Source organism: Gavialis gangeticus, unplaced genomic scaffold, assembly GCF_001723915.1.
Source record: "Gavialis gangeticus isolate Ggan-Ray unplaced genomic scaffold, GavGan_comp1, whole genome shotgun sequence".
Taxonomy (NCBI): Eukaryota; Metazoa; Chordata; order Crocodylia; family Gavialidae; genus Gavialis; species Gavialis gangeticus.
The window spans coordinates 4,045,771-4,056,605 of record NW_017729023.1 but is presented as its reverse complement, the minus strand read 5'-3'; the positions used below and the strand labels follow the sequence as shown (position 1 = coordinate 4,056,605).

The 10,835-nt window shown below is 43.5% G+C and overlaps 1 protein-coding gene across 4 annotated transcripts in view; it reads left to right on the top strand.

Annotated features, from left to right (window-relative positions):
* Positions 1-7,378: 7,378 nt before the first annotated feature.
* The window catches only part of LOC109297135 (alpha-fetoprotein-like), a 52,961-nt gene continuing 49,504 nt past the window's right edge, over positions 7,379-10,835 (top strand). For all 4 annotated transcript variants that reach the window (XR_002097217.1, XR_002097215.1, XR_002097216.1 and 1 more), the window contains exons 1-2: positions 7,379-7,553; positions 10,038-10,098. Coding sequence is in view for 1 of the 4 variants with exons in the window: in XM_019516750.1 (XP_019372295.1) it covers positions 7,469-7,553; positions 10,038-10,098 (146 nt within the window). In the remaining 3 variants the exon portion in view is untranslated. The remainder of the gene's footprint in view (positions 7,554-10,037; positions 10,099-10,835) is intronic.

Here is a 10,835-nt window from a genome sequence, read left to right as displayed (position 1 = left end):
AATTAAATCTCCTTCCTGGCCAGTTCACTTCAGGCTACTGCTGGGCCTGGCCACATCTCCACTGCTGGAGCAGTGACTGAAGAAATACCTGGCAGGCCCATGCTAGTGTGATAAGGGAGGGGGGGTGGGGAAATAAATCTCTTCCTTGCTCCCTTTGCCTTATGGGAGCCAGCATCTGGCCATGCCCCTGCCCTTGCCCCTGCCTGCAGGTGCAATGGCTAGGGAGCAGAGGGGTGGGGCCAGCCCTGATCCACTGGAACAGACAGCACAGCCCTGCCCAAGGCTGCAGAGCATGCTGGGATCTGCTTTCAGTCATTCTGAAACTGGTTTATGTGTAGTGAACTTACGTTCTGTTACAGATTTAAACCAGTTTCCACTCACTTAAACTGGTTTATGTGTAACTATTGTCCCTAGCCTTATGGTCTAGAGGTAGCTTTTCCTACCTCCTTACCCCTTCATTTCCATCTCTTGTAAAATAGTTGGAAGGTCCATCATTTTATAACAGTGATTGTAATTACTACAGGCCAAATTGTGATACCCATACTCCATTCCAGGGACAACTGGCTCTGCAGATGGCCTTCTTAATTTCAATGATAGTTGAAGAAGGCTATCAAAATCACAGCCAGAAGAAGTGATTCTTACTTTAGAGGTGCCCCATTCAAAACATACACCATGATGAGGATCTCTACATTGTACCAGCATAATGGCAGTGGGATGGGAATTTCCAAACAATGAAGTCATTATATTTGTATAGGAAATACATATTTTTAGGCTGGCAAATAATCTAACTCACAATACCTATTTTATATGCCTTCCCATAAAGGAAAGATAAAGTTCATATTTCTTTTGGAGATACTCAATTAAGGTATTGCTTACAGACACTACTCCCTGTCTGTAAGACTGATGCTGATTAAAACTGAGAAGTGTTCTTACTACACCATTCAAAAGAGGTCTTGGTACAAAGTGAAATATTTAGAGACAAAAGTAGAGCTGGTTGAAAATTTAAGCAGCAGTGTCATGATTAAATTTCATGTTTAAGTACCTGGGTTTTAGGTAACTTTTTGTTCACAGTTTTGTAGTATTGTTGAATTTAAGAGTATTTATAGTCATGAGGTATTCCCCAAAACTTAACATTAATTCATCCAAAAAATCTCCGCCGTATGTACACTGTTCTCTCTTTATCTGTTAGTATTTATTTGCCAGTCTAAGGGTTCACAGCAGAAACAATACCATAGGACATTGATGATGAGGGACACAGTGAAAACAGTAAACTATGAATGGACTATGTGTAAAGCAGGCTGAGGATTATTAATCAAGGCTATGTCTACCCTGCAACTGGGAGGTGCCTTTACACCATGTGTAGGCATAGCTAAGCTATCTTTAATCTAGTGAGCCCAGGGAAGAATTGTAACAGAAATAAGAAGGTGTAGACTCCAGTCAGGACTGTATAACTCTCTTGGGCACCTTGAATTTGTAGTGGAATTGCTGGTGAAACGTAGAAAGGCATCTTTGTTGCAATCCTTACTTGCTCTAGTTAAGTTAAAGCTACCTTGGATGTGCTACATGTGCTGCCCTCACAGCTCCCACTGCAATATGGAAATACCTCAGACTACTGGGTGAATGCAAAGCATGTTCACAAATGCCAGGACTGGTTTGCGAATGACTCACAAATTGAAATTCATTTGCAGTGGGCATTTTCTCAATGAGTCCAGCAATCAGGGGAATTGTTTAGATGTGGATGATCTTGAAGATAGAACTCTTAGCAATGAGAGATGCATCCTGATGGATAGTGGAGTGGCATCAGGCAGGAGAACCTCAAACCAGGCATTAGGAGAGGGAAATGGAAGGGGGGGGTTGTTTGTTTTTTTAACATATCGCTACCTGATGGGGATCTAAACATTTCACTGTTCGAAGGCAATACGTTTGGAATTTTCTAGCCCTCACTGTGAACCCCGCTATGCCTGAAAACATGAAGAAAACAAATCCCAAAGGCTAAAACCACAAGAGGCAAGTGGGGGTGCAAAGAAACTTCCCCACCAAATTCAAATTAATCATTTTGGGAATCTGAATTGTAGTTTCTGAACACTGAAGCTGGCAACACAACCTGCAGCAGAACCAATGCAGGTCTCTTGTGCTGCAACCATGTAGAAATTCAAGTGAGCAGACTCTGGTATACACTGTTATCTGTTTGGGTTAGCTTTAAGTATCTGTCCTTTTGTCAGGAATACTATTACAGAAAACTGTCCACCAAAAATTCAGAAAAGGCTAATGAAATGAAAATATCCTACTGTGGAGCATTGCAAGCTGTTAGCTTAGGTGACCATCAAGTGGGGAGCAAGTGTCAAGAGTCAGGGAGGTTCTACTGAGAAAGGCCTGGTCTGCAGCTCAGCATTTCCAAACAGCTATGGACTGCAAGAGCATCTCATATTTCCTTCTCTGGTACACCAATGTACAGGGGAAAGGGGGCCTTACAAACACTATCTCTTAGGTTCTTTATAGTCTTAAAGAACATCACCCAACCTTTGGATTGTACCTGGAGCTGAACAGGAAGCCAGTGCTAAGACCTGAGCCCAGCTGTTACCTGGTAACAGAGGCTCACCCCATTTGGATAGCAGGAGCTGCACTCAGCACCAGTGGGAGCTTTCAAGTGAACTTCTAAGTTATCTGTAAGAGGAGAAGGCCAGACCCTCTGCTAGCATAAACTTGAGTAGCTCAATGTGCATCTTGAGAAGCAGCACCATCATTACCACCTTCTTAGTTGCCTAAGGACATATCTACACATGCAATTAATGCTATAAAGTAATTCTTCCTGAAGGGCACAGCTATATGTGCTCCCTGTTGCCAGTAAATCTGCTCCCAATGGGAGCAGCCTGGTGCAGGGCTTCTCCAGCTCTGCTCTGGCTCCCTACAGCAATCAGGGGGAGCTCCAGGCTCACCCTGGGTGCTAGCCCAGGGGCTGGCAGGAAGCACAGGGCTAGTCCCCATGAGACCAGCCTAGGAGAGCTCTGCTGGCTGTAGCAGCAACTGTTTCCTGGTCTCGTGCACATTGGGAGGGGTCCTAATGTGCATGGGGCCAGAATACAGATGCTGCTGCAGAGCTCTGTTGGCCCCTGCACATGGGGCAAGCCCTATGCCCAGCAGGTCTTCCCCATGCAGCCAGGGCCTGGCCCAGAGATGTTCCTTCAGGGGCATCTTTCAGCCAGCTCCAGGCTGTGTGAGGATTTCCCTGAGCAGCCCAGGGCTGGCTGGGAACTGTCCCAGAAGAGGGGCAGTTTCTGGTCAGCTCTGGGCTGGGTGGGGAAATCCTTGCACAGCCTGGAGCTGGCTGGGACCTGCCCCAGAAGGGACAGTCCTGGCCAGCCCCAGGCTGCTCAGGTTGCTGCCCCTGTTCCTGGCTAGCCCTGGGCTGGGTGGGGAAGCAGGGAGGTCCTGAATCCCAGCACTGATTGCCTCCCAGGTTCTGTGGGGAGCCAGGACTGGGGTAGTTCCCCATCCTGGGGTATTTTGCCCCACTAGTGTTGGGGCTGACCGGGAGCAAATTTACTCCCAGTCAGCATCTACACATGCGCAGTATCTATTGCTCAATTAGTTTACTACCTGTATTTACAGGTAATAAGTAACTGCACACTAGACTAATTTACTTTGCAGTAAATGTACACACATGTAGATGGTGGCACTTTACCATGCAGTAGATTACTGTGCCGTAAAGCATCTTGTGTAGACACACCCTAAGTCCTTTATTGCAATGGTGCTCAAATGTCTGGCCCTGAAGGCTGGATTTGTGGCAAAGGGCTGGTCTGTGGGCTGGATCCTACATGCACCAGCCTGATCTCAGGCATGGTCCAACCCTTCATGCTGGATCTGGCCTGTGTGCTGGCCACACTGCATGCCAGTGTGGGCCAGCACACAGGGCCATGTCATTCAGGGCCATGTCATTTAGCTTGCAGGTCTTCCCACAGGGCCTGAAATTTGGCAGGAGGGGAATGGCAATTAACACTGCCACTGCTACCACCACCAAATTTACAAATCTGTGAGGAGACCTATGAACCAGATGATATGGTCTTGTGGGCCAAAGGTTGAGGACCACTGGATCCTGCCCTTAGTGCTAGACTTGTGTCTTCTTTCCAGATCATGCAGATATCATATTACCCTTGCAAATAAAAAAGAACATTCAGGTACTCTTTCAGATGATGCGATGCAATTTGAAAAGCCTGAAATGGAAAAAGAGGCTTCTATGCTGCTGACTGGATAAAGAGAGAAAGGAGGAGTTTAACTGAAGTCTTTTAAAACCAGCAGTGAACTGAATGGTTTCTCACACACTGCTGTTATCAGATATTAATGAAAACAGGTCACATCTGGTTCTCTAATGCCTTGCAGCTTGTGTGATCATAAATAGGCAGGAAAAGTGAGCTTCAGATACTTTCATGGGCACATCTGTGTGGTGAATTCTGGTGTGGCAGCATTTTGAACAGGATTAAATTGCAACACAAGATGCAGAGTAGTGGAGAACCAGGAGCCTTTCAGGAAAGAAAACACTGTGGGCACATCCAGACAAGCATGCAAGTACATTTCCCTGGGGACAAATAGCAACATTGCAATATATGCTGCTGCTACTTGTCCCCAGGGAACACCCATGCACGCATGGCAAGTTGCCCCAGGTAGGATAGGGGAGGCTGGTGCCAGCACCTGGTGTACCGGGGGCTTCCCAGGGCTCCAGCAGTGGCAATCTGGCAGCAGGGAGCCTGGCCAGCAGCTGAAACGTGGCTTCACCTGGTCAGGCTCCAGTTACAGACCGTGCATTCTGCCACCATGTGTACCACCCTGCTTTTTCAAGTGTGGGATTTTTTGGAACTGGTATCAAAAACCCCCCAAGCTGCAAATTAGTAGTGCAGGGAATGCCTGCATGTGTGGTGAGTGCAGTGCCACAGGTGGGTCTGTGGCACCACATCCTGCACGTGCGTTCGTTTGGATGTGCCCCTTGTGACCAAAGATCCCTCTGTGGCATGCTGTGGCACTGGCTCACTAATGTTAGGAAGGAAAGCGAGCCCTAATTTCCTGAATTATCACTGTATTGAACTTTTCTCCAGAGAGATTCTCCTATGTAGTCTAACGTTCTGAATCTGCTCATGGAGCATTAGAGTCAATACTAGGACAGGAGTGGGATGCATTGTGAAACCATTCTGAACAGACTCATTTTTTATTCAGAGGCAATGAGTCTTGGGGTCAATTCAGATCTCAGCCTTCTCCTTCACTTTGAAAGATTCTGGGTGCGTCTACACAAGACGCTGACTGCACAGTAGTCGAACAATATTGTGCAGTAGCTCATCACAACACAGACAGTGCTAATACAATACTGCCCAGCATTATTAGGCTATTGCTCAGTACCATTACCTAAAAGACATTTGCTGGCACTACTGCACAGTAACTCGGGCTACTGTGTATTTATTTAGTATTTGCTAATATGAGTACTAAATAAATGTGCAGTACTAACTGTGGAGTAGAATCTCATGTAGACGTGCCTACTGTCAGCTTACCCACTGTCAATTTTTGGGGTCTTCTCTACCACAGGTTCAGGAGGCACCTATCACTGCTCTGTGGTATACAACTTTATTATACCTCATCTAAAGAGTGCAACACTGCAGCTGGAAGGCACTGAAAGAAAACCTCTCTTTCCCCCGGGCCCTGAGCACAACAGTGCCTGAGAAATGTGCCTGGCTGACACATTAGGAGGCCAAAGTGCTCTGTTTGTGTGCTGACCTGTATGGGCTTCACTTCTGGTAAGCAGCACAAAGAGTTGAAGGCCAAATTCTGCCAGGTGGGACTGAATAAAAAATCCTACCTCCCCTCCCCCACCTTACTGGGTACTTATTTAACATGAAGAATAAAAACAGCTAAAGTAGGAGTGAGCAGGACTTTTTCCAGCCCCTGTCCCCACCCTGGTTATCCTGCGTTATCTTTTCCTAATAAGAATATGAGTAATGTATGCTATGACTCTCATCCTCTCTGCTTCCTGTCTGATTGATTTTCCAGCTACTCCTCACTTCTAGAGTACCCTTTGGCTGCCTCTGAGGAGACATTGCATCAATTCTGGGCCAGGTAGAACCCCAACTCTGTGCAGAAGTCCTCTAGAATGGATCAGCATTATCCATACTCTATCTCTGGATCCAAGGGAGCAAACACATGAGAGAAAAGAATGGTTAAGATGATGAAGAAATGACAGCCTAGATTTAGTTCTGGGAAAGGAAGAAGCAAGACTACCTTGCCACCTCTTTGCAAGAAGTAGCTAGCAAGTGTAGGCCCTTGGACTGCATTTGGTCAGGATGAAATCAGGTAGAAACAGACAATGGGCTCACACACAGGGGAGCAGTCTAGTGTCTCCCAGGGTTGGCATGACCCCTAGCAGAACGGCACTAAATCCCAAGTGTGGGTTTCAGAGCAGGTGACATGCAGTCTGGTCTTGGTGACAGTGTCTACCTGATTAAACAAAACCATGTCTGTCATCTGTTGTGGGTCTAATGAAGAAAGGGTATTTGAAGAAGTCTAGGACTGGAATCGGTAGCTTTCAAGCAGTTCTTTTTCTTTTATGCAGTTATTTTTTCTTACCCAGGACTTTTGGGGTAATGCTATTAGTATAGCAGCTTCAATTTTGTCTTTATCGTCTTGCATTTCAAGCCTTATATGCCAGCTCCTCTGCTCTGGGAGACATGCTCTCATAGGCCCTTTTGCCCTAGTATTTTCTGCCCATACTACCATGAACTGTGTGAACCTCATCTTTCCTCTCCCATATCTGGTATCTGTCTGCGCAGTGTTCAGTGTTTTTTACATTGATTTTCCCTTTTTTACAATGGATTTTTATTTGCTCCTTCTTGAAATATATTTCTACAGATTTCTAGCTTTTTAGACAGAGGCTTTCCATGGTACATTATTCTATATTTTTCCTTCACTATTGTCCTATAGCCAGGAGTGAGAGAGAACTTGATCAGCAAGCTAGGAGGTAAAAGTTATGGGTCTTTGCACAAACTTGAGGTCCTTCACTCCACAGGGCACCTTCAGCAGAGCATTCACCTTTAAATGATCTATTTCAGGGGGGATGGAAGAAGGTCAGTATATGAGTGTCGGATAAAGAGCATAAGTAAGGGAAAAAAAGGAGTTTGTTTGCATCTCTTGTTTGAAATGAGATAACTCAAGTTACAAATGTCTATTTGTCTAAATTCTGAAAGACTAATGAATTTACAAGGACTTTTTGTGACAAGTTGTCAAACTAACAAACATAATAAGCAAATAATTTTATCTGTTTAATTATTAGCAGGAATATCCCAAAAGTTCTAATCTTATATATATGATCGGAAAAGGGTTTTTCATTAACCACACATAACTTCAGAAGAGTATAAAAGAAAATTCTTTTTTTTGTGCATCTTTCTACCTTCCGCGTGCAATCCAGCACCACCGTCCTAAAAATTCTGACATAATGAAGTGGGGAATATTAATTTCTTTTCTTTTCTTTGTAAGCCTTACAATAGCAAAAGCCCTGCCCAGAAGTTATCGGGATGTAGGTAAGACTATTTATTGTACACTAACTGTATACTTTCAGATTATAGTAATGGCTACAACAGGTTGTTTGTACACATGTGGGGATCTTGGAGGGTCACTGTCATTTCTAGCCTGGTCTTGTGGGGAGTACATGCCATCACCATGCCATAGTGCTATAGTAGCCCTGATCCCATTCTCACTGAAGCTGATGGCCACATTCAAATTAGAGCAAGGTCTGACTCATTACGTACTCCAGACCACTTAGAATTGGCTATTACCTTTCAAATCCAGAGGGGCTGGGCACTGAGGCTGGGTTTGTGAATGTGATTTCGAATTTGCTGAAGGTGCTGAGTCACTCTTGAAAAAATTTAAAACTCTACAACTCTTGGTTCAGAGATGATACCTTTTATTAGGCCAACTAAGAAATCGCTAGAAAATATCTTTTTCTGCAAGCTTTCAGGCACCCATGCCCTTCCTCAGGCTCAGGGAAAATTAAAGATGGTAAAAAGTCCCCATAGGTAGAAAATAAACTTCATTTTTGCAAGAGGAAGCTGAAGGTGGAAGTCTGTCCCTCTGGGTCCTTGAGAGGATCTTTGTGAGTTGCTCTTCGATGTGCATCTAAAATTCAAATAAAATTTGAATAAAATGCTGAACTTTAGCCAATTTTGGATTTAAACTTCATTGCTGAGCAACAAGAAAGATTTCTACACCTCCTTGCCTGTCTGCCAGCTGACACCGCCAGGGAAGGAATCCTGCCTTATCTGCACATCAAAGAGCAACTCACAAAGACCCTCTCATGGACCCAGAGAGACAGACTTCCACCTTCAGCCTCCTCTGTGTAAAAATGAAGTTTATTTTTGACCTATGAGGACTTTTTACCATCTTTAATTTTCTCTGAGCCTGAGGAAAGGAGTGTGTGCTTAAAAGCTTGCAGAAAAATATTTGTTGCAATTTCTTAGTTGGTCTAATAAAAGGTATCGTCTCTGAACCAAGAGTTCTTTTTGTCTCAGACCAAAACGGCTACCAGATACATCCCTGAGTCACTCTTGAGACATATGATGTTCCTTTGCAGGCAAGTTGCTTTCACCTTCCTCATGCAAGTTAGCAGGAGCTTTGCATCAGTCAGATGAGCAGGATTTTATATTTCATGTAGAATACTCAGTGACACTCTTAGTACTATCAATTGTTATATATTGGCTTTATATATTGGTTTAGAAAAATAAGTTAGGTAAAATATTTAGTCATTTAAGCCCCAGTTCTGCAACTGTTTTAAGCTGAAAACCCATTGGCTTTGGTAGGGCTATTTATCCTTAGAACTGGAAATTTGGAAAATATTTTTCAGTACCAAATAATCAGCCCCAGGTTTGTTGCTATTTAATGCTTTGAGAATCCATGTCATACAAGACTGTTTTTGTTCGGAGGTGGACAATATGAAGGATAGTTTTGAGCCTTTAGTGCATACATGGGCTGCTTCTTGCACACTTCAGAAGCTTCATCATACTGATGCAATGATCACTTTTTCAGGTTGGGAGGCCACAGGCTTTATAAAATGCTTTGACAGTGTAAGACACAATTCTAGACATATCTTCATCGCTACTTTTTACATGTTCAGATGTCTTGCGAGTGGGACACAATGGCCTTCATTTTTCTATGGCCTTGGGTCTTTGCAATTGATGCAGACCCAGTTCAAACCAAATGTAAACATTTATGGGGTAGTAATCTTTTGCACTCACTTGGCAGAAGTGTAAATAACCAGGCAGGGTGGACTGGAGTAACAGGGCCCCTGAAAAGATAAATTCTTGATAAAAATGTCAGAAAAATCCCAGACTGATCAAGAACTCAAGAAGTTCTAGGTTAGAAATCTGGTTTCCTTCAGCACACAGAGGTAAACAGCTTAGTTTTCATAATTGACTTCTTTCCCACCATGTCCCATAGTCATCACTTCTTTCACTCCAACAATGTTGTACCACAGCCTTTAATGTTGACAGGGGGAGGGTTGTTAGAACAGAAAAATATTTTTTACATAATCTTTAGTTATTTTAGACCCATTCTGTTTCCCTGTGCCAAATTCTAGGCTACATTCAGAGGGTGCAAATCCATTAACTTTAGTGGAAGTTCATTCACACGTGCAGTGATGAGTTTAATAGTTTAACTCAATTTGGTTGTTAAGCCTTAAGATACTGTCTGAGCAACTCACATGAGCCTCATTACTCTGATATCTGAACACCTCACAAACTTGAATATACTTCCCACAACTCACCTGTGAGGAAGGAAAGTCCCATTATTCCTATTGTGCTTACTGGGAAGTGAAGCACAGAAAGAGTGTGGGACTTGTCTAAGGTCACAAAGGCTATCTGTGACAGAATAGGCTTAAACTCTCATCTCCAAAGTCCAAGGCCAGTGCCCTGCCCACTTTCTTTCCTTTGTTATGGATCAGGAAAATTATGTATTTTATGAAGCACTCATAATAAGGCTTTGAGTCACCAAAAGTTTTATTTTCTTTTCAGGGGAAAAAAAGACTATCCGTGAATGTTTTGCTGAGCTAGGAGAACAAAATTTTAGAGCCATGTAAGTCTTATCTAGAAAAATCTACTTAAAAAGTTGCTGACAATAATCCTTATTCTGGGTTTCTATCTGATTCAAAAATAAAAATACAAGTATTAGATGCTGGAAAAATATGGACTGTATGAAAGCTGATATTTACAGAAATGAAATAAATCAGAGATGAATGTCAGAAGGTTGCCAGCAAGTCACTGCCTCCTGGAGCTACTGCTGGTGGTATATTTCACACAGCACCCATTGCTTGGGGGTGGGTCTTAAAAGCTTAGTTTATTCTGCAGAGAATAGTCTCCCACTGGCAATTCTCTTAGAAATGGAGGAGTCCTGTGGGTGTGCTTCAAGGAGCAGAGTGAGTGTCTCCAGGGCATGTACTCAGGACCCCACTGTGCTGCCTTTTTACTGGGCTTGACTACATATGGAGTGGGAATGAATAGGCAGGGCTTATTTCTTGACAGTTGCCCTTGACTCAGCAAGGATTCAATTGAGACATGATCAGAGTTAGTTATTCATTGTCTTCACTATTTCATAAACTCCTATCTAGAATCTACTTTCAACTGCATTACAAAACAAAGACCCAGAGTTTTGATAGAAAAGCATATTTCCACCTGGTAGAAAACAGAAAAGTATGGAGGGAAGCCAAGATCAAAACAGATAAAAGGAAGTTGACTTTACTGTAGCAATTCAGCACAAATAAAGTGCTATTGGGGAGGTACATTACATTGTTTTCTAAGGTGGATTTCTATGCC